Source organism: Aulonocara stuartgranti (assembly GCF_965226115.1).
Source record: "Aulonocara stuartgranti genome assembly, chromosome: 10".
NCBI classification, from domain to species: Eukaryota; Metazoa; Chordata; class Actinopteri; order Cichliformes; family Cichlidae; genus Aulonocara; species Aulonocara stuartgranti.
The window spans coordinates 12,684,177-12,709,591 of record NC_138946.1 but is presented as its reverse complement, the minus strand read 5'-3'; the positions used below and the strand labels follow the sequence as shown (position 1 = coordinate 12,709,591).

General features: G+C 37.3%; 1 protein-coding gene across 6 annotated transcripts in view; it reads right to left on the bottom strand.

Annotated features, from left to right (window-relative positions):
• Positions 1 to 4,324: 4,324 nt before the first annotated feature.
• gabra1 (gamma-aminobutyric acid type A receptor subunit alpha1) overlaps positions 4,325 to 25,415 on the bottom strand; it is a 37,328-nt gene continuing 16,237 nt past the window's right edge. For all 6 annotated transcript variants that reach the window (XM_082547787.1, XM_082547788.1, XM_082547785.1 and 3 more), the window contains 3 exons: positions 22,026 to 22,178; positions 8,983 to 9,185; positions 4,325 to 8,337 (listed from right to left, as the gene is read on the bottom strand). In XM_082547787.1, the coding sequence (XP_082403913.1) occupies positions 8,017 to 8,337; positions 8,983 to 9,185; positions 22,026 to 22,178 (677 nt within the window). In that variant the 3' untranslated portion in view covers positions 4,325 to 8,016. The remainder of the gene's footprint in view (positions 8,338 to 8,982; positions 9,186 to 22,025; positions 22,179 to 25,415) is intronic.

Genomic DNA, 25,415 nt, shown 5'->3' with positions numbered 1-25,415 from the left:
CAACTGTGGGAGCAATCATCAGAAAATGGAAGACATACAAGACCACTGATAATCAACCTCGATCTGGGGCTCCACGCAAGATCTCATCCCGTGGGGTCAAAATGATCATGAGAACGGTGAGCAAAGATCCCAGAACCACACGGGGGGGACCTGGTGAATGACCTGCAGAGAGCTGGGACCAAAGTAACAAAGGTCACCATCAGTAACACACTACAACGGCAGGGAATCAAATCCCGCAGTGCCAGACGTGTTCCGCTGCTGAAGCCAGTGCATGTCCAGGCCCGTCTGAAGTTTGCCAGAGAGCACATGGATGATACAGCAGAGGATTGGGAGAATGTCATGTGGTCAGATGAAACCAAAGTAGAACTTTTTGGTATAAACTCAACTCGTCGTGTTTGGAGGAAGAAGAATACTGAGTTGCATCCCAAGAACACCATACCTACTGTGAAGCATGGGGGTGGAAACATCATGCTATGGGGCTGTTTTTCTGCCAAGGGGACAGGACGACTGATCCGTGTTAAGGACAGAATGAATGGGGCCATGTATCGTGAGATTTTGAGCCAAAACCTCCTTCCATCAGTGAGAACTTTGAAGATGAAACGAGGCTGGGTCTTCCAACATGACAATGATCCAAAACACACCGCCCGGGCAACAAAAGAGTGGCTCCGTAAGAAGCATTTGAAAGTCCTGGAGTGGCCTAGCCAGTCTCCAGACCTCAACCCCATAGAAAATCTGTGGCGGGAGTTGAAAGTCCGTGTTGCTCGGCGACAGCCCCAAAACATCACTGCTCTCGAGAAGATCTGCATGGAGGAATGGGCCAAATTACCAGCTACTGTGTGTGCAAACCTGGTAAAGACCTATAGTAAACGTTTGACCTCTGTTATTGCCAACAAAGGTTATGTTACAAAGTATTGAGTTGTATTTTTGTTATTGACCAAATACTTATTTTCCACCCTGATTTACGAATAAATTCTTTACAAATCCTACCATGTGGATTCATGGATTTTTTTTTTCACATTCTGTCTCTCACAGTTGAAGTGTACCTGTGGTGCAAATTACTGACCTCTGTCATCATTTTAAGTGGGGGAACTTGCACAATCGGTGGCTGACTAAATACTTTTTTGCCCTACTGTACTTCTGAAAAGAAAACCTCATTTCTGCCATTCAATAGGCTTCTGAACAAATGTAAACTTTTTAAAATTATACAAAATGCAAAACGCTTAGCCGTGTCTGTAATAAAACCGCTGTAACTTCAGAGGTAATGTTTATATTTTGATTAATGGTTTTCTTTTGTTTTTGATGTACTGCAGAATATTTTTGTAAAATCCCAGGCCAGGAAAATCACCTTCATGTTTTTCTGTGTTTTATCTTCAGCTACTTTGACACAAAGACATCTGCTGTGATGCTCACACCTTGGATAAAGTCTTGTGAGTGTCAGCTTCCTTTTTATAGATACAAAAATATGTAAATGTCAGAATTATAATATTTCTGACTGTCTGAGGCAAAATTTCCCAGATTTAAATCGAATCGAATCGAATCGTTGATTGAATCGATTCGGGACCTTGTGAATCGGAATCTAATCGATTCTAGAAATCAGTGACGATACCCAGCCCTAGTCAAGTGTCTTGCCCAAGGACACACCGACCAAGACTGTCCAAGCCGGGGCTCGAACCGGCAACCTTCCAAACCATAGCACTGAAAAGGTCAGCCAAATACTTATTCATTAAGACCTATATAGAAACAAAAAAATTCTGTATGACAATCACTTTCCGTCATGTACGAATTATTAAAAACACCAAACAAACAAACAACCCCCCCCCCCCCCCCCCCCAAAACAGTAACGTCCTTGCCCTAAACCTCTATGACAGAGGCATTTACTTTCAGGAGGTGCAGAATGTGAAGTAATTATCTTTTTCCCCCAATTGCATTTCTTTTCTGTTTATGTATTCATTTATTCATTTCAGTTGAAGGAGAAAAACAAATCTCAGATCCTGATACCTGGCCAAGCAATCTATGGAGTGAGAAGCTGAAGCAAACACGAGCAAGCAGAGAGAGAGAGAGAGCTAATAGAAATCTCAGGAGATGTGGGTCCCTGATATGGCCATTGCTTAAGAATTTAGGCCCTGAAGAATTGGACGTGACACAACTTGGATGTGTGCGAGAAAGATTCCTCCTTTTCTTCTCCATGAACCAAAGTCTTCATCATCTCAATGTGGAGGATGTTAACTTCAATGAGAAATAGAGATTTAGTTTAGAAATGCCTTAAATTTATAATCATGTACTCCAGGCACAGTGTTAATCTTATTGTTTTCTTGTGGTAACACAATACATTGTTGAGGCTGATAATGTCATTGTTGGCGAATGACAAAATCCATTTACTTTATGTATAACTCCACTACTTGTATGCTTAAAATGTGACTCTGAGAGTTTGCAACTTGACTGTTCTGATTTATTCAGTTTTGTTTCTCTGCAGTCACAATAGATGGTAGCCACTGAGGGCCATTCTAAATGATTGCCTGAGACATTTATCAAGTTCCACTTATATTACCAAAAATGGAAGCTGGTTTCTTAACAGCAACATGATATGTGCCCTTTAAGGGTATTTAGCAATGATGATGTCTGAGATTGATTGTTTTGATTTAAGAAAGTTAATAATCATTTTCCTCATTTGCCTTTTTTTCAGGCAACACTACAAACAATTAATGGACAGACTGTTAAATGCACCTCCAAATGAAGTTAAATCCCAATACGTGCCTTAAACCGTGATTAAGTAAAAACACTGCATGTGCAATGGATGCTTAAACTTTAAGCACAATTCATCCAGTGCCTAAGACTGAATGGAACTTGTCCAAATGTCCATCATTTCCTCGCCTAACAACCCCATTTTTAATCTGTGCTTATGAGTGGAAGGTGACACAAACAGAGAGCGGGAAGAAGATGAGAACTATGCAGAGAGACACAGAGAGAGGGAAAAATTGTTCTTCTTTCTGCTCTCTTGCCAGGGAGAAGCAGCTTTATTACATAACAGCCTGAGGACTTGGCAGCTCACATGCTTTTAAGGAAGAAGCGCACGTTCCCCTGCACCTGAAGTCTCATGGCACGGTGGGAGAAGACGAGGATGAGGTGGAGGCTTGTGAGCAGAGGCAGCGAGAGCAGAGAGGGAATATTCAGGAGAAAACATGCTGAAGAACATAGCTGTTCTTGCCAGATAGTCACAAGCAAATAATATTACTTCACATGCACAGGTGATGCCTGCAGCTTTATGAACACGAGTTATTAGACACTCTTGGAATGAAAACAGGTTACAGTGACAGGATGCTTATTTTGAGAAAGATCTTTTTTATCATGTTTTTATCATTTTTATCATATCATATCAAAAGCAGTGGTTTTGTTTGTATGCTAACACTTGCTAGTTAGCAATAAACACAATAAAAGGCCTCAAAATCTATCTATCTATCTATCTATCTATCTATCTATCTATCTATCTATCTATCTATCTATCTATCTATCTATCTATCTATCTATCTATCTATCTATCTATCTATCTATCTATCTATCTATCTATCTATCTATCTATCGCCATTTTTTCTAATATAAACTGCTGAAACTACTGCAAAAAATATGTATTTTTGATATTAGCAAAATGGATCAGGCTTAAAATGTCCTAAGAGCTGTGATCGGGGCTGAGACTCAGAAGACAGCTGCTGCGTAACAAATGATTTAAGCTGAAAACTGTGACTCTGTGCGTAACAGCTCAGCTGTCCGAGGTCTCCTGACCGATCCTGTCTGTGGTGCAACTAAATGAATAAATGAGGTGTGTTATGAGTTATTCTGCCCGTGGGAGAGTTACACTCACTTTATATGGTTGGAACAAATCTTCATAGCTTGTGATATCCTGCCGCATTTAGTCATCTAAGAGCAAGTCTTCTTTGGATCTTGTAAATCCAGATGAAGTCCAAACAGTAAACTGCCAACATAAACAAAAATCACCTGTGCACCAATCCCTTTAGGTGAGGTCCCACCTTCTATCCCTCTGCCCCCTTGTCCACATAAAGCTAACGTAACCCTTCTTTCCCACAGGTATCATCTAAATGGCATTTAGCTCAAAAATTGAATCATTCAGATTTCTTCACATGCCCGATACCAGATGCCAGTTATCATACACAGTCTATTTATTTCTATATCTTATTAATTATGATCAGGAGAATGTTTCTTATGATTAATTAAACACTCAAAAACAAGGTCTAACTTTTAAAATCTATCATAGCCTTGGTCAGGTAGCACATAGCACAGAGACAGAAGTATAGCCATGACATTAGTTTGTTTTCTTTTTATTTAAAGACTAATGCAGAGAATCAGATTTTACAGGGCCATATCATAACCAAAAGAAACAAAACATTTACAGAAGATTCACCAGTTCATCTACATCCACCAGAACCTTTTGTCAGTATCATTGAACTGCCAGCATGAACTGTATGTAGGTTTGTGAGCTTGTGTGCGTTTTGTGTTTGTTCTTTGATGTCCATATGTATACAGTGTCATTCTTATCTCTTCTACCCTAGTCAACTTTTGTGCTTTAGAAAATTATTTTTTTTTACATTTCAGTGAAAATCAGAACATATTTTGTTTGATAAAAATACAAGAAAAACTCCAGTAGGTATCTAGGAATAACCAAAGACTCAATGTTGAACAGCAAGTGCTGCTGAGAACTGCATCGAACAATGAAATCAATGACTGATGTGCCTACCGATGTGATATTTACATGTATGCTCTGCCTATGAGTGTAAGGGTAAAGGTTGGAAGCTCATGATTGCACTGTGCCTCATATATCACATTCTCTCTGGAGCATTACCTAGACAGACCACGCTCAAAAATATTTGGAAATGATCCTTTGTTTCATTCTGCTTGGAGTAGAACTCGGGGCTTTACAAACTTGAAACAAAACTCACTGTTGCTTCCTGTAATATCACTGAGCTTTGGAAAGCAAAAGATAAACAAAATGATCTATTTAGTAAAGTAACATTTTCACCCGCCTCCATTTTTAGAATGACAAATAAGCTCAAGAACTTAACAGAAATGTTATTAACAAGGTTACGGTTTTGCTCCTGGTTTTCCAGTTCAATCACTTTATTGCATGTCTCTGGAGAAAAAGTGCAATCAACAATGAAAGCCATTTTCCCTTCAACCACTGACAAATCCAAAGCGCTAACAAAAGAGATAATCCACTGTTTTCTTTGATGTCACCCTGTATAGCCATGGTTAGAGAAAAAAAGAAGAAAAAATGCTAATGGGTGCACAGCTGATATAAAAGCTAAGCTTTTTTCCTTTTTTTGTAGTAATAGCTTGTAAATCTGAAGCACAATGGTCAGGGAAAGAAGGTCAGTGATGTGGTTGAAAGCTGTCCTTGCATAGCACGAAGCTGACTACATAAATGTAATGTTATTGTTCTAAATGTGCAAAATGCATAACAATAGGTTGATAATACAAACAATATTCATCATCATCTTAGCTAATATCTTCATTGATAGAATCAAATACTATATGCATTAAGTATTTTACATATGTATATATATATATATAGATTTTCTTTATGATATTAAACATACATACAATAGTTTAGAATTCAAATATCTTTATACAACTCTTCACCCTGAACTTTGCAGTTCCATGACCCTCAGCTTGTAGGTTAAGTGGCTGTGAACAGTAGACTGCTTGCATATGCTTGTAAAGATGTCTGCTATAAGGGGATAGATTCCATATTGGTTATGATGATAATGCAAATAATGACAATAGCAACAGCAACCAATCTCTTTTTGATTCCCTCTGGTAGTGGCATGATCTTTTCACCTTAGTGCACAAGCACACAGAGAATTCTGCACAGTTCTAATTTGCCCTTTGGCCTGTTTAGTGCCCTGTAAAATATATTCAGCAAAAGACATTGAATCAGTAATATGACGCAATGCACCAGCACTCTTGATTCTTCATCAAACACAGTTTGAGTGCGAGCCAAAGGGTTTAGAACCCAGCATGGACACACAATGCGATGCCTGTTTTCTTTAACAAAATCTAAATAGAATAAATTTCTAAGTACAGCATACAGATGAAACTACAAGTAGAGAGGGGTCAGTGTAAAGCTACAATGGATATCAACTCCAGACTGAGTGTCAGGTTCAGGTCCTAAGAAAAGCCCTTGCTAATTAATATTGCTACATTAACATAATTTAAATTGGACTGTTCAGAAACCTTAACATGCCACGTCAGAGAAGGAGCATTTCCCTAAAGAGTGTGTGTTTTTTAAAGAAATGAAGGTAGCAAGCAATTTTCAATACAAAAACAAAAGCATTCTTTTCACACTGGCGTTAATTTCTGTTGGTTTTTCTCGGAAGAGGGATTGACATCATGCTACAAAAATAGATTCATCTTTGTCACTATCGTAGAACTACAAGACAATTCCTCTGTGTGAAACACAGCGCTGGCTAAAGTAAGCTTACAATGCCACTTCACCTAAATGTCTCCTTTCTCTTTTGTCCCTTTCTGTCTCTGTCCCTGTCTCTCGCTGTTGCACACCGACAAGCAGCAACAAATGAGTCCTAACGGGCATGTGATACTGAAGGCAGTGTAGCTGGTACTTTCTGAGTGTTATGTCTCAATATTTAACTGAATGGGGATGGGGGTGAATATGGTAAAAATGGTCAGGGGACACAGTGGGATGGAAAATACAGATGTGCCGTCAATCGCCAAAGTAACAGCCTTCACAGCTTCAACTCTGAAAATGGAAAAGGCACTTCTCCCTCTCAATGTGCCCCTGCCCCTTTTTTTCAATTGATGCTAACAGAACTTTCCTACCAATGGTGTTTCTGACAAAGGAGGCCCCACCATAAGTAGTCAAAAGCCCCAAAAAACAAAAACAAATATACATAGGTAATGAGTGTTTTATTTCTAAATCTAATGCACTCCATGATTTGTGATATATATTTTTTTACATTCTTATTCGTAACTAGCCAGTGTCAGTTTACCACTGATTTTGTTGTTGATGTTGTTGCCGTCAATGTGTACACAAGCACACAGTTTAATATTTTAATCCAATGTAAAAGCAGCTTTGAATGGAACATTAACTTGGTGAAAAACAGTCACTTAAGCATGAATTAGACCAGTATATACTCTTTTTTTGTAGAAAGTATGATAAAGAGGAAACAAAAACAAATTAATCCAAAAAATTCTTTTCTCTCCATGTGTACAATTACCCTTTAGTTACACTTTGCAAAGCCTAAACATAATACTGACATCTGTAACACCTGATATTTACAATGCTGTGAAAATAACTTACTATATTTTTTTCAATGTTGATCACAACCATGATTGAATCTTTGTATCTTTTGATCTCTAAATAAATGGTGTGTCCACTGAGACATGTTTTATTGCTATTGCAGAAATCCTAACATATTATGGAGAATGGTATAATTAGGCTCATAAAACATCTACAAACAATGGAAGATATTTGGAAAGAGACTGACTGTAGCATTTTGCTGCTGATGTCAAATAAACCAAGCCAACAGTCAATGATGAGTTGTATTTTGAATAAATAAATACAAATTATAAGATGTCCTGTCCATGCATATACACAAATGCCCACTGTATCTGTGATTCCATGTTTAAATGAAGTAGAATCAAATAAAAGGTAACAAATAAATCAACAAAAACATGCCTCTCAACAAGTTTGGGCTATGTGCAGTTGTAGAATAGCATTCTCTTGGCTATATATTTAAAGTAGCATTTTCCTAGTAGCATCATCCCAGACCTGAACAACACTCTTTCAAAAGTTTGTATTGTTTTCATTTTTTTTTCCTATATTTTGTTTTTTCAAAATCTTCAAAATTTTGTTCAACATAGAAGCAATGCAACAACTGGGAATTGGAAACCAGCATGGACACCATGTTGTCTGAAAATAAACACTGTTTATAGGAATAAGAAAATGAAATAATTACAGGTATAGTTTAAAAGGAATGAAAAACTTGATTAGTGTGGATTGGCCCCCTGCAATTTGGGCTTCTTATTCAAGTAGGTCGCCCAGTAGACCAAGTTAAAGGTTCCAAAGAGCAGAGGGAAGGCTATTCTGGCGATCCTGTCTATCTTGCTCACACTGTTAAAGGTCTTCTTGGCCTCTGGAGGCTTGGGCTTTGGCTCCTCCTTAGGCTCAGTTGGGGGTGGTGGGGCGCTTTTAGCGATAGTAGCCAATCCAGGGTCCCTGGCAATATTGGGGGCGAAGGCTGTAGCAGTGGCAGCTGGGTAGGCCGTAGTGTTGTTCTTCTTAAGGAGAGATTCCTTCTTTTTCTTTTGCTGATTTGTTTGTCGGAGAAAGGCAAAAGGATAAAGAGTTCATTTTTTGTGAGATGCAATACTGCGCACACTGCTATTGTATCCTTTCCCAAACTACCACTATTCACTGTTGCATGCAAAACCCTGGTGAATCAAACTGGGTTTAAATAGGTATTTAATTGGGAAATATTAATTGCTCTCATTGGCATATATCCAAATGAAAGCTTTAATGTCAGAAATATAACATCTTTATAATCAGCATTGGGCCTTTTTAAAAACACCCGGAGACTGCAGAGTATGTTGTTGCTAACTGCAGCACAGAGACAAGTAGAGCAGAAAAGCACAAGCTGAACACTAAACTATTAATGTTCATGTCATGTTACTCAAATTGCATTTTCTATTAGATGACAATAATTAAATGTTCCCTGCTTGATGCAGTTCCATCAGCAGTTAAGTGATGTGCTGGTGCAAAAAAATAATAATAAAATAAACACTTTAATGTTCATATTTTGCTTGTTTGGGTTTTTAAAAAACATTAGAGGACGGTAACATGATAAGGTTTTCCTATGTACTGATACCAGTGGTAATGCTTTTAAAAAAATGTTTTTATTATAATAAAAGCACACTTTAAATAAGTAAGACCATTTTTAAAAAGGGGTCAAATACCTTCTCTGGCACCACACTTTTTCCATCCCAAGCGTAACCCCTCTTGGTGAAGTAGTTGACTGTTGCAAACTCAATGAGGGCTGAGAAGACAAAGGCATAGCAGACAGCAATGAACCAATCCATAGCTGTGGCATAGGCCACTTTAGGGAGAGAGTTCCTGGCACTGATACTCAGTGTGGTCATGGTCAGGACAGTTGTCACTCCTGCAGACAGACACAGAGAGAATATAGACATCAAATCTCACGTTGTTGATCATTATCATAAATCGATGAAAACAAAAAGTGTGCACATTTTATAATAAAGAGTAGCAGAAGTAACATGAACATGTTTTTTTCAAGCTGCTACAATAGCTTTTCAAGCTGCTTAAATACATGTGTTAATTTAAAATGCCCCACACTAAAAAGTGTCCCAGTGTTTCAGCTACTGAAAATCAAATTGCTAGTCTACACCCTGAACAAATGAAAGCTGCGAAGAGAATAGATGGAGAAGAAGAGGAACTGGAGCACAGCATTTCAAGCAGTGAGAGGCATATCACACAAGCAGTTACTGCAGATGTTAACAAACTAAATAACATTAACCCAAGCAGCAAATAATCCACCAATTTGGTCTGGAATATCATGCAGAACAGCTGGAGTGTGAAAGAAGACCCTCTCCGATACAGAGAGATCTTTATGTAAATATATGTGCATATACTAATCCTTTGTAAGCTTAAAAAAAAATCAACTTTCTGTAAATTGTTATGCCATACAGGGATAAGTAATCATCAGTAATATCAGTCATGCAAACAGTTTTCATCAATATAGAGTAGACAGGCATCTATATAACGTTTTCCAATCATATTAAGCACTTAACGTGTTTCTACAGTACAAATGGCCTGTATTTTCATGTGTGAATGGGTAAACAAGTCATGTTTACCCATTCACACACAGTTTCATAAAGCATTTTATTCTGTGCAGTTTAAGCACTTTTTATCTCACACACACACACACACACACACACACACACACACACACGCACACACACACACAAGCCTGTTCAGCTATCTTAGTGAAGACCTTCATTGACATAATGGTTTCCCTAGCCCAGGGGTCGGCAACCTGCGGCTCCGGAGCCGCATGAGGCTCTTTAGTCCTTGAAGTGCAGCTCCGCGTGGTTTGGGAAAAGTATTTAGCTGAAGTGTATTTTATTTATGTTAGTTCTTTTTTTAACTAGTAGTTCTAAATTGGAAGATTATTGTGATATTGAAATATAAAAATAAAATTATATTCTATTATTTTTTCATCGCTCAAAATAAGCGTCACACCCGCAGAAACGCCGTGCATTTATCGAGACTTTCACCCCCAGGTAGGCCAATTATGGATCTTCAGATCCACATTATATCAGCAGCTGTTCTCCTCCGTGAACTATGTTAAAAACAAACACCGCTCACGCCTCACAGATGACAGCTTACAGTCCTGCGTAAAGATGAAAGTGACTTCGTACAGCCCCGAATTGCAGACGCTGTGCGCAGAGGTTCAGGAGCAGAAGTCCCATTGTAAACATATCACGGCAGACCCGACAATGTTTGCATGAACACGCTTTTCACACACGGTTGCTGTACGCATACAGCCGGCTGTAGCTTTTCAGCTCACAGCCCGACACATACCAACACAACAGCATAGATAGCACAGGCGTGATTGCGGGTGCCGCTCAGGTGCGTCCTCCTCCCCTGCAGCGGCGCAGCAGACCACGCCCCGCCACACACATTAACCAGGTAAAATACATATTTAGGCAGAATTAGAATTAGGAATTAGGCGATATAAGGGTGGCGGCTCACAACAGTTTTTGCTTGCTACATGGATCATTTTAGTTCATCTGGGTGTCTTTCCTTTTGTTATATTTCTTTAAGAGTTCAAATGTGTTAATTACATAAATAAAATGTAATTTTCTCTGTAGCACTTCATGGATTTCATAAGCAACACACCTTAGTTGTTCACACAAAGCATAAAAGTAGAAAACAATATATACAGTGTTATCTTTATTTTAGATGTCAAAAAGTATTTGCGGCTCCCAGTGTTTTCTTTTGTGTGGAAACCGGGTCTAAATGGCTCTTTGGGTGTTAAAGGTTGCTGACCCCTACCCTAGCCCCATACCCTAACCATAACCATTAAAAATGAATGCCTAACCCTAATCCTTACCCTAAACCTAACCACAACCTAATCGTAACCCTGACACTAAAACCACATTTTGAGCCTCAAAAAGGCCATCAAACTTGTGAGGACTGGTGAGTGTGTCCTCACAAGTGACTGTTGGTTCTCACAAGTATAGTAGAATGCAGATTTCGGTCCTCACAAAGATAGCTAGACAGGAACAGACACACACACTCCTCAACAAGATCTTTTACAAATCGGTTAAAGAGTAAAGACTAGCTGCCATCAAAAAATAAAACACTACTACACTTCACATTATATCACAGTCACATACTGTATGCAAATAGAGAATCTATATTAAAACAAAAACAATCTCAATCAGCTAACCTAAAAAAAGATGTCCAACTAGTTTCAAATGATTAATACTGAGTTAAACATCTTTCTAAAACAAGCTTATAAAGCTGACTAAAACTATCATTTACCGTAATCCAATTATATACTGCACACTGCTCTTATTCATGTGTCCACCATCTCCAAGAAGCAAAAGCAGCTGTACTGAGATTAAAAGTTACGGTTTCCCTTTATAATTCTGAATTCTTTTTTTTTTTGCTTCCTCCTCATTCGTGGTGAAGTGTTAAGTGATGATTCACAGACTCCCTGTCCTCCCACTCTCTTTTCACAAGCCTTTACCATTGCTGACTGGGTGCTGTGACATGGACCATAAAGAATGATTATTATGTTATCATTACTCATAGCCAAATAAACGACTGGTCCTCAGCCATGAGCAAACAATGCACCTTAAATGGGTTTGCTGCATCTGCATACTAGGAACACAACGTGCATGGTCATACATTTTTTGTGCTTATTATGTCTCTAAGGGGAATAACAACTAAGTAGGTCAAAGTTATTTATTGTGAAGTCATTTATTGTTGAAATGTACTGCTTCTCGTGGATGGCATAATTGCACTTGGCATAAGCACAAGCTGAACAAACAAACAAAAACAAACAAAAACAAAAACAAATGACAGCTTCAGATGAAAACGGCTATATTCAATTCCTGTTTGGTATAAGGATAAAACACAGCCACCCACACAAGTGATGCTCACAGATGAAGAGTGGCTACATGAAGACTAAATGCTGCTACAGTTAGATACATGCTATGAAAACGAGGGCTAGAAAAGCACATTTTATGCCTTGTTAAGAGTATTAATGCAGATATTTAGGAATCTATGTGTGACCATGTTCTGCACTGTACCAGATGCTAAGCAGGCTATGCACTGAATGATGGCTAAGGGAATGCACGGCAAATGGTGCTGTGAAGACCAAATTTTCCATTGGCTCTGGCTGCTCAGAATTTCTTCTCCACTGACCTCCCTCACCATGTGTGCCACAACTGCATTACATTAATATTTGCCTTCACTCTCCCATAGTTTGTTTTGTCCTTGTCTCTCTATGCTCTCGTTTTTTCTTTTCACTTTGCCTTTACCCTCCAACTGGTCGCAGCAGATGGCTGCCCCTCCCCGAACTTCATTCTGCGGGAGGTTTCTTCATGTTAGAAAGGAGTTCATCCTTCCTCCTGTCAACAAGTGCTTGCTCAAAGGGGATTGTCTTTACTTTAGAACAACATGTGTGCTGAGGGCTGTTGTCTTGCTTCTCTCTGTTAATGCTTTTTGCAGATGTGGTCTATTTTCTTTTAGAATTTGCTGGTAAAATTCAACATGCTTTAGTCCATGAATGGTGATAAATCTTTGTGGCTAAACAAAACCCTTTTCATTTAAACCAGCAAGTTTTATTTTGGTCTCATCAATCGGTTTTACTTTCTTTAGGAAACTGCAGATGGGCAGCACTTTTCATTTTTGGAGGACTGTGGCTTTGTCATTGTGCTCTTTTGATGGTGGGGTGATAAACATTAGTCACTGTGAAAGAAACCTTTAGTTGCTTAGAAGCTACCCTGGGTTCCTTTGTGCCATCCCAAACTTTTGTCTACTTTGCTTTTGTAGGAAACTTTGTTAGTTGACCTTTCCTGAGATAGAAAACAATGCTCTTAAATGTCCTCGATTTATACACAGTCTGACTCATTTAGCATTCCAAACCCTTTAACATGGTTTAATACCCCTTTCCAGTCTGATGAGCAAGAACAACCTTTTCCTCAAAAATCTAATTTGTTAATGGAGTGATTTACTTCCTCAAATGTGTTCTGAGAAGCAGACTTTGGTAGTTCCTGATAAAAACAAAAAGCAAACAAAGTACACACTCACATCCATTAATGGAAAGCACCTGTATCTAATTTCCCCTTCAATTATACAATTAATCCTAGATTTTTTTTTTCCTTTTCATAGATATAAAATATTGGATCATTTTTCTTAACTAACTAAAGAACAAAGGCCAAATTTACTAAGTGTGACAAATTAGCTGCCACATTTACCAATGGGAGCGGAAAGCTCTTCGAGCAATCTGATTAATATACACTAATTCATAAACTACGACAGCCAAATGATTTCATTCTATCAAAAACAATGCAAATTAGCTAACCAACTAACCAAAATAATACTGTGTAAGCACAGGTTTTTATGCAAGTGTTTCTCTTGGTCAATAGCGAGACAATCCAGAACAATGAGATGTACTATAGCCGAAGGAGGCTTTATATGATTTAAACGGTTACTCTTCTTCTGTCAGAAGGGAACTATGTGAAGGCATGTAGACTGAGACAGGCATTCTTTGGATAAAGCTTTCAACTAAGGTTACGCACAGAACCTATCCAGAGGGGGGTTATTATTACATTATTATTACATTAATACTATTATATTGTGTTATTTAATTATTGTGTTGTGTTACAATGATGTTATAATGACAAACATTATTTCCTGCCCATTCCCGACTCACATGGGTGTTAATGAAATTATTGTTTCTGTACCACGAGCATAAATGCATGCATCACTCTTGTTTATTGCATTATTTTCTTCTGTGAGAAGATTTTTTTAGAGACTGTATTACATTTTGTAACTTCCAGATATTAATCTAACACACTTCTGATCTAAGTTCTGCTAATAGCTGCATATGCAATTGTGATATGTAACAGATCTGAAATTGCAGATGTTTTCATTATATAGCAATTTCTGTGTATAAATCTTACTAAAAGCCCAAAACCATCATCTTACTATAAAAAGTAATTTGGCTACCTGGAAATGAAGACAAATCCTTGTATGTGTGCTGTACTGAGATTTTCCTCCAGTCCAGTTAAGTTCTGCTCTTTCTCATGAAAATATACAAAATATTACTGAGGAAGACAAATTTGTAGGGCTAGGCTCTAAAGATTTGGGGTTTGAGGACTCAGTGAAGAGCTACAGAGCCAAAGCTTTAGCACCACGTGCACAGCTTTGAGCCATCCACCCGCGCCAATAACAAACTCGTTCTGACAACCTCTACCCCCCTCTCATTTGAAATATATGAGCACTTCCAGAGGCAACTATCATGACTATGTCTGTTGCAAAACAAGACATTCTATTTTTCGGTATAGTGCAGTAAACTGCATACTGCAAGCTTTGGTTAATCATGTGATTCATTCAAATACTCTCCTCCCCATCCAGAAGGAGGTGAAAATTGTTAGAAAATCTGGCCCAGTGTGTAATATTTTCTTCTAATTTGTTCAATTGATTTTTTTTAATGTACTTTAAGGACCTGTGTGGTACAATGTTTTAGGTCATATTTAAGTTAAAATATTCCGATTTTTCAACAGTTCACAAACTACATCCTGCATATGAAGAATATTTATTTAGAAATATACTGAATACAGCAGCAAAAATAAAAAATAAATGAATATATATATAAATATATATATATATATATATAAATATATATATATATATATATATATATTTGGGAAGAGATTGGTAGATGGAAGAAATGGGTGACAACAAAGTAGTGTCAATTTGTCAGACACTTTGTTTGCCTGTAAATCTGTTAATTTTGTGGGGGAGGATGAAGACAGCACCACTGGGTATTACACAAGCCTTCACAAAAGCACCCTGATGCTGGTATCATATATACTATGTTTGGTAAGCACCGTTGTCATGGAAACAAGTCTTCTAACTCCTCCAATGTCTTATTACCACAAGAGAAAAGAGGAGAAAGGAAAATAAAAACATTTTGCTTTTATAACATGAAATATTCCATTGATTTGAACATTAAGTGATGTTATGTTTTATTGCACACAAACTACTGCATAAACTATTTGCAGGTGTATCACTGCTTTTAATCAACTGCACACAAGTCTAAAGGTGTGTGTGTGCATTTGTGTGGGGTTTTTTTTTTTTTTTTGGCTGTTTTTTTTTTGTCGGTGTGTGCATGTCAGGGACTTGACTAACATGGCCGACAAGGTGTGTTTCTTAAACTCTAGTAAGAACAATTTCCCTTTGTGCCTGTTAAGCAACAGGCCAACTTGGAATCATTTAGAGCCCTAGTATTTTGATTCATTTGAACATGTCTCCAGAGCTAGTTTTAAATGACTCTCTTTGACATGTTGTAACTAATAGACTTGAGGCTTTGAAGGCTGTTAATGAACAAAGTCACTGATCTGGAAAGTTCTAACTGGATTAATAGTGGTGTAACTCAGTTCTTGAGAGTTTCTTCCACTCAATTTAACTCAGTGTGCACAAGCACAAACTTTTTTTATATGATACAAATCTTCTAACAAGGTTTTCTGTCTTATTTATTAAATATTAACACATGTATAGAGGTTAATGGTTACTAACTTCAAAAGTATATTTTTATTTCTTTGGGAAATGCGAGCCAAAAATGTTAACTTGGTTAAACACAGGGTAGAAAAATAACAGAAAATTGATTTAAGGCTTATTAGAGTAATCAGCCTAATAGAAATTGTTGTCGGCAAAATAAATTAACTTGAACTCAAGGTCAAAACATTTTTCAGTAAGGTTCAAAGTTGATTGTTCTGTTCTATATTTAGCCCTTCACTGACAACCCTTAAATGACAGACTTCAAATAATCTGGCAAATCCTACGTGAGTAAGAAAAATATACTGTTTAGCCACCACATTGAAGCCAAGCCACAAATCTTTGTTCAGGAGTGAGCCTTCAGCAAAATGTCCCTGGTTCCAGTTAGAATGTTTTCTACAGGCAACCTGTCACACATGACATTCAAAACGCTGCAAGAGGTCAAAAGTACTTTATGAACTGAGTTATGTGTTTACTTTAAGAATATGCAAACTTTATGTGCAAGTTAAACCTTGTGTCTAACTGGCTGATTGAAAATATGACCAGCTTACTTATGCATAAACAACATCAACACTCAATTCTCGTTTCACTTGTAAAGTTCATCGAACTTTGTTTATGCTGAAGTCTTAAAAGCCTGTTATAACATGTTTCATCCTAATAATGACCTTTCTAAAATGTTTCTGGAATCTCAATAGTGTGGCAGGATGCCATCATTTAATTGTACAGATATTTTGCATGCAACCACAGGTCTGTGACATTAGAGATAAAAAGCCGACTGAGGTTAGACGAGGCCTATTACTACATTTACTACCAGCCATCTCATTACAAACCTTAAAAGGCATAATAACAAATAGCTGAAAGTAGTAAACAGATGAATTATGTGAGTAAAGAATTTGAAAATGAAAAATATGAAATGCATTGGTTTAAAATTTTCCTGTTAAATTGTCATTGTGAAATCACAATTTAAATCACTATATTATATTAGGAAATATAACAAGTGGTTTTTAATTTTAACAGTTTTCTTATGCTTGTGGGAGGACAAAGATGACCAGTTTGACTGCATGCTTGTGTATTAAAGAGTAAATTCATATGTTAGCTGTGTGTGGAGTTGTGTGGAGAACTTTTTTAAAAAATAATTTCCTCAAACATTCCCCAGTGCAGAGCTGTCTTTGCTGGATGTCTATCAACACCCCCGCTGTGCAGCAGCTATTTATTTATTCATGCCTTATCAATAACTGAAACCCTTGGGAAGCTACACTCACACACAATACCTTCAGCATTATTACATCACCTCTGACTGACATATAATGAAGAAATAAACGGACACATTGATGGGCAGGTGAGTTAAATAACTCTGCCAACACTATAGATGTGAGATTTGTAACACACAGACAGGCAGCTTCGGAGACACATAGTGCTTACACTGTTGTTAGCTACTAATTAGAAATTGATGAGTACCCAATTTCTTCACATATCGCAAACAAACACATTTTCACACAAATGCATGAGCGCACATGTGCGAACTCCAGTATACACCACCCACTCACATACAAGGTGTTATTCCCTGATGAACAGATACCTCAAACATCATCATGGGAAAACCCATAAATACCCAGCCAATCGCTCTTAAAACAGAGATGGAAGAAAGGGAGCTTATCTTCTGAGCCCTGCTGTCCCTGACAGCTTAGAGACAGAAAAATGGAGCGGGAGAGGGAGGTGGGATGTAAGAGAGAGCTCAAATCAGAGCCATCAGTGGCTGTTTCCTTTTGGTTTTCATTTAGACTAAATAAATAAATTGCCAACAGTTTTCCACTACACTGAACTAGCTATAAACTAATCAGCCTCTTAATCGGTACAGTGATAAATAAGATAACTCTACCCACTGCTGTGTTTTTAAATTGCCTATTCATCTACAGGGCAGGCTTTAGGAAAAAAGATTTAGTGCAGAAGCTGTGCTTCATAGTGACATAATGTAATTTAAACAGGGTTTTCAATGTTCAATTTGTTTTTGTTAATACTGTTTCTTTGTCAGCTGTGCACAACTGTGTGGCAACATCAACCTGATCACATCTGTAGCAATAACAAAACACAGTACTACAGTAGCTGTTTCTGAGATGAAAATGAGGAAAAACCAAGGTATAAATAAATATCTGTGGCAGGATGACTAAATAGAATTTGCATGGTTTAGTAATTTGTTCAATATTAATAGCATTATTTTTATTCCTAGATCTCTGTTCATGGATAAAGTTTACAGAGCCATATTCGGGTATAGCCGGACTGACAGAGCCACTGTGCTTACGCAATATTGCGGAGCTTTTATGTACAGTATATAAAGGTGCATTCGTTTGCATCATTACTATATTGCAAAATATTATTTTGCTTTTGAAAATGAATTTATGATAAAGATTTCATTAATGACCTAATGTGGACTTGAGTCATGCTTCTTCCTGCCTCTCACAGGGAATCTTCCAAATAATACTCCTCATAAATCTCCTTATTTACCAGAGAAGCGTGCAGCCACATTTATAATGTCTGACACAAATAGAATGACAAGGCATTAAACTCATTTAATTCCTATTAACCCACATGGATGTGGTACATTTTGCAAAAATACTTTTTGTCCATCCATCCATGAAGTTGGTATAATTGAAAATACAAAATATAGTGAGCTAGTGTGGCTCTGAATATCATTTTGGTTGATCACACGACCAATCCCCCGCCCAAAAAAGGCACTGACTATGATGAGTTTTTTTAATGGTTTCATTGTTTTTATTAGTAGTCCTAATAAGGTAAATCACTACATGTTTGCCATGAAATCAAACTCGTTCCTTATTTGAAATATTACATCAGATCTACTAAACCCAGCAATGGAAGTTTCAGTAACAGAAATAGATTAAAAATATCAGACCTACTATAAAATTTCAGTTTCTTCTAAATAATGAGGAACATTCCTGAAAGGAAGCTAAAATTACTGTATATAAAGACAAGAGATTTGGGTTTAGGTGCCACGGGTTTTCTTTCAAATCTGTGAAAGTTGTACACATCATATCAAGGTGAATTTATACATGGAGGAGACCTTCAACAAACAGGGACAGAGGTGCCCAAACACTTTTTTCCTAGTCTGCAGCAAACATCCAGAGCACCGACACATGTGATATCTCATAACCTATCACATAAAATTATTGGTGATATCACTAGATGTACATTATGCATTTCCATGTGTATGTGTGGAAAGCTATGGATGTAATTATAGTAATCAAGCATTTTTATTTTCACCATTATTGAGAGTCTTTGAAAATGAAAACAACCTAAAATGCCCATAAAATAAGTAAATAACAAGAAAAAAGGAATGAAAATGACAAAGATTTAAGGAAATGTGGGTTACTTGCAATATGTTAGACATATGTTTTGGCAGCAGATGTGATATTTAAAGTGTTTATACACTTTGGAACAACAAATCCTGTCTTATCCCTCTATGATGCCAAGTACCTTCCTAATGATGTTGTCTTTTGCATACAGTAAGCATATATACTGCACTCATTCTACCCTACGATTATAATAGCGCAAAACATGTGTACAATGGTCTGAAAGATCATATAAATGTTTGACTTTGATGATAGTTAAAGGATTAAGATGGAAATGAAAGATATCGATTGTCTTTATAATGCTTCATTCATGATGATACTGGCATTACTAACCTCTTTCAAGAACAGGCTCATTCATCTGCTGATGCATATTAATCATATGAATGGTCATCCTAATGTGCTGGGACACTGTGTTGCTCTCTGTCATGCTCATACTACATACATGTAATCCCATGAAGCACAACCAGTATTGAGGGACACATACACACACACAGACACACACACGCCCTAGATAGTTGATTGAATCTAATCTAGGCCATCCTCATCCCCCCCTAAACACGTGACAAGCACCTCAGGTAGCAAGCTGTGGCATACACATACACACACCCACACATACAAACACACACATACATATACACACACGAAGAAACTCACAGCTCACACAAACGGACTCCAAAACATTGCAGGGAGAGTAGAAAAACCTGCTGGAGACTGCAGAGCTGCAAATCTGGTGTCTGTATAATGATTCCGGGAAAGCTCTTTAAGTAGTGGGCCAGGGGAGACACTGACATTCATGAGAAGAAGATGAAGAGAGAAAGAGGGAGTGAAGGAGAATAAAGAAAAAAGAAGAAGAAAGTGTGGAGGGTGAGGTAACTCAAGGACATTCTGCCTGCTGCCGTGCTTTGCTGCTACAGAGCATGCTGCAGACTAGCAAGAGCTTTCCTTGTGGGCTGTATTATGTAAGACCTTAGTGTGACAGACAGATACACTCTACATACACACCATCAGACACACACAAACACACATTCACATAACAAACACACACACTCAGGCCAATGTGCACGTGTAGACTCGCATTCTCACATGCACTGATGTACACAAGCAGGCACAAACACGCAGTAGCTGTAGTCAAACATTCTAAGCACGTAAATCTAAATTCACACTGAGCTTAAAATTCTACTGCAGTTTGCCACAAGTGATTAATGCTCTTTTTGCCTTAGTAAAAAACAAAACAGAATAGAACAGTATGGATGTACTGAACAGAGACAATAAAATGTCTGGTATATCTCACGTATTTTAAAATATGTTTTTGACATAGCCATCTTAGCCTTCAGTTAAAAAAGCCTACAGGCTATTTATCAACCATCTGGCAACCACCGGTCACAAGGGGAAAACGTGTATTCCCTGGCCAGCTGGTGAGTGATTGCGGGAGGTTACTGGCTGATACTGGGTGAAGTCAGTCAGAAAAACCAATGCACTAAAACTCCTTTCGATTGCTTTGATTATAACCACATTCGGTCACCTAGAGTTTGCATGAAAGACACCAACTTGTCTGCAAACACTTGCCACTTGAAAAGGTGTGATACACACTGGAAAACTGGAACATTTTATTTCAGAGTTGCGTCTTACTACTGCAACCTACAGATTTCAAAAGACTTTTGGTTTGTGTAGCATTTTTCACAGTTTCGCTATTGCTTAGAAAGTAGTTTGCTATTGTTTTGCAGCTGTGTCAGCATCTGCCATGCAAACTGTTATCAAAGCATTCACAAAGAGGCTTTTCAGTGCAGCACTGTATACCTCATGAAGTTTTAGTAATGTCACAGCAACTGCTAGCAACTTCCAGCAATAACTCACAACCAGTCTAAGAATACCCATTTTTCCCTCGAAAACTGTGGTTACTAGATGGCCAGTTGTTGTTGTTCATGACTATAAGGTTTCCCAGCAATCCGACACCCCCCCGAAAAAGTAGCTTGCAGCTCGCCTTTTTTTACATTTCTGTTTATGCACAAACAAATGAGACACACATTTTAATTTGTGAATTTTAGAGGCTGTCTTTTTTTACAAAAACATTGAGCATAGCCAGGCTGACTCCCTCCCCCTCCATCCATTTATTTCAATTTATATATTTCTAAAATAGTGAAATAGTACTTTATGGAAAAATACTTTTTTTCCCTAAATCAGAGAATAATAAAACGAAACAAAGCAAAAAATCAAACCATCATTAAGCAACAGCTTTTTAGAAACAACTTAAACTCAAGCTTGTGTTATAAATCTGAAAAATGTTGTTCACACGCTTTTCTGTGCATGTATTGAGGCAAAAATCAAAATGCCAGATGTAGTACTGCAGAATAAAACAATATTATGTTGAGTGTGTTTTTGGACTTTCTGTTTTGTTAATTTGAATAAACAATGCAGATGGCATTACTTTATAAAATAAAGCAAAGCATTTCTTAAGCGATATATTATTGGTTTGAAGTATTCATCAATAGTAAGTATTCTTCATTAAATAAATGTGTAAATTAAAAGAAGGTATTGTAAAAAATGCAATTGAAAATAATTTCATATCAGTGTGTCTAAGAGTCATGTGTTGGCTTTAAATAGTTTTTGTTGTATTCTTTTTTATTATTGTTTTTAATATATTAATTATTGTTATTATAGATTTAAGCAATTAGTCGATTTGTTGCCTAGCTTTTGTGTGACTACCTAATGTATCATTTGATTATCTTTCAGACTTTTCAAGAGCAGTTTTGAAAACTTCTGACGATGGCCTCTAGCCAAAGATGTTTTGAAGGGAAAAAAGAAAAAAAAAAACAACTCACCAAAGACAGTCCTGGCAGGGACAGATTCTCTGTTGAGCCAGAAAGACACTTGGGAGAGGATAACTGTCATGATGCAGGGTAGGTATGTCTGGATCACAAAGTAACCAATTTTCCTCTTCAGGTGGAAGTGGGTTGTCATCACAACATATTCTCCTGTTGTTCACAGACAGAAAGCATTGAACATTTACAATCATTAAAAAAAACTTTACTTATGGATACTAGATTGAAGTACCTAGCCATGGTTTTTATCAACACAGAAAGAGCTTTTATGATGCATTTAGTTCTTTTGATATGGAGCAATGCAATTTGGTATCTCTTTAACACTAATTGCCATATTTTAAAGTAACATTGTGATGGAAACAGTGTTGTCTTTAAGTTCCTTTATGTTTTCACAGAAAGCCAAGAGTATTCCCTAGGATATAAGCATAGATTCTTAGACAATTACCTGAGAGGATTGTCCTGAAGATGCAGAAATCAATTAAAAGCTGTACACAATGATTTAAGTTTTGGGAAAAAGTTATGGTTTTAGCTGTTAAATTGGGGAAATAAAAGTCTGTTTTTGGAATTATTGTGTATTTTTCACGAGCGTTAACACCACTGCTTTGGTTTACTTCTTAAGACTGAGACTGACCAGAGGTGGCCAGGCCAATCCCACGTAGTGATCTACAAATTAGGCTAGAGACATGGTTCCCATTTTGTTAGCAAATTAGCTAGCGTTGATAAGGTAGAAAATAGTTCTGATAAAACAAATAAACAAACAAAAAACAAACAAATCACTACGAGATCGAAAAGCAATCAGTTTTAATGATAGCAAATAACAGTGAGTTGATGAGCCTGGCAGTGCATCTTACTCCTGTCTCTCTGTATCTGTCTACCCTTAGCTTCACTGAGCTAGGTTACATATGTTTCCAGGCAATATTTCCAGCCTGGAAACATCTTTTTATTTTCATTTATTTTGTTTTGTTGTCTGACAAATGTTAAAGCAAGTAAAGCTATTTGTTAAATTTCATGAAGAGCATTATTTATACACTGTGGTCATATGTACATGTACAAAATCGAGCCTAGCATTAGTTTAGCCACGCCTGACCCAACATGGAGACAAACTTATCTCAATCTCAGCAGATCAACTAATGTCATCTTCACATCAGCTTTTCCAGTTTTCCACATACAGTGGTGTGAATAAGTGTTCCTGATTTTCAGTTTTTTTGTATGTTTGTCACATTTAAATGTTTTAAATCTTCAAACTAATTTAAATATTAAACAAAGATAACACAATTAAACATACATCATAAAAATGCCGTTTTTAAATGATGATTTCATTGATTAAGTTATCCAAACCTACAGGGCCCTGTGTGAAAAAGTGATTGCCCCCCTCCCCACCCCCATTAGAGCATAGATTAACTATGGTGTATAACATGTTTGGAATTTTTGTTTCAATTTCTCAAAAAGGTTACAAAGCCATTTTTTAAGCTTTGGGATTCCAGCGAATCACAGTGAGAGCCATTATCCACATATGGCAGAAACGTGGAACAGTGGTGTACTTTGCCAGGAGTGGCAAGCCAACCAAAATTACCGCAAGAGTACAGCAAGGACTCAACCAAGAAGTCACAAAAGACCCCAGAACAACATCCAAAGAACTGCAGGACTCACTTGCCTCCGTTAAAGTTAATGTTCATGATTCCACCATAAGAAATATACAGGGCAAAAATGGCCTGCATGGCAGAGTTCCAAGACGAAAACCACTGCTGAGCAAAAGGAACATTAGAACATCATCAGCAGAACAATGATTCCAAACAGCAAGTCAAGCTCTTACTGGCTTAAGAAAAACAAAATGAAGACTTTGGAGTGACCTGAATCCGATTGAGATGCTGTGGCGTGACCTTAAAAAGGCGGTTCATGCTTGAAAACCCTCCAGTGTGGCTGAATTACAACAAATTTGCAAAGACGCTCCACAGCGCTGTAAGATACTCATTGCCAGTTTATAGCAAAAACTTGATTGCAGTTGCTATACAATCATTTTTTCACACAAGGCCATGCAGGTTTTGATCCCCCCCCCCCCCCCCCCCCCCTTAATAATAAACACCTTCATTTAGAAACTATATTTTTGTTTACTTGTGTTATCTTTGTCTAATATTTAAATTTATTTGATGATCTGAAACAATCAAGTGTGACAAACATTAAAAAATAGGAAATCAGGAAGGGGGCAAACACTGTTTCACACCACTGTACATGAACATGGAAGGGGAATGGTGGGGAATAGTCCTCTCTACCTTTTTGCTTTGTGTTCAAGAAAAGAGCCATGGCATAAATAATGGCAGATGGAGAGAATTGTCTTGTTTTGAGAAAAGTGGTCCTGACTGGAATAAACCTGATTTTACAGAGATTATATAGTCTCTATCACTACTAGTCATCAGACACTAAAAAGGACTGTATCTCTAATACAGTTTATTCTGTATTGACAAAACTATTCAAACTTATTGATAAAGCTATTAAAATTAGAGCATGGACTTTGGACTTTATTTATTATTCTCAATTCCAGTTACTAATGTGAATGCCCCATGAACACTGGGTGTTTTCACATCTCTGGTTTTTAACTCTGCCTAAATCAGGTTCATTTTCTTCCTTGCTACAACTCATTTGGGCAGGTGGGAGCAAAGTTAATGTGCTTGGGTGTAGCCCAAAAGAACCACATCGAGGTGCTTAAAATGATGTGGTCTAGGTTTGGTAACAAAATAAACTATTTGCTCGTGGTGTGAACATGATCAGACTTTCACACCTGCAACATGATACTGTAAATGATGACTATAAAATCTCTTTTTCCGCTCAGTCGTCGGACTTCATAAACATCTTATATTATAGTACAGAGCAAGATAGTATTTTCATGTTTCTTTCAAGTAAATTTTCCTAGAATAGTTTTATCTAGCTCAGATATTTGACATTGTCATGAAAACATATTAACACTGTTGTTGTCTCATGTTAAAGTACATGGCAGTGACTAGAACACAACGCCCCCTTCCCTTTCTTGTTCCCTCTTCAGATACAGGTGAACAATAAGTTATCACAAGGTTAAGTGATGGATTTTTCTTTGTTTTTTTTTTTTCTGTGAAAATAAACCACCAATTGGAAAATGCTCCAAATGAACAAACTCATCAACAAATTTGTACCAGCAAAACAAGTACAAGATTGAAATAGCTCATAGAGTCTGTCTATGTGCCATAAATGCTTTGCTGTATTTTGCCCTTCTGCTTCTGTTCAGTTTTTTTTTTCTGTTTTTGTGCTTGAGATTTATTGGCATGGTTTGTCTTGTGGGACTTAAAGTGGGCATAAGAATGCATTGATTTTGAGGTTTTCCAGAGACCCAAATAACTAAAACAAAACAAAATAATAATA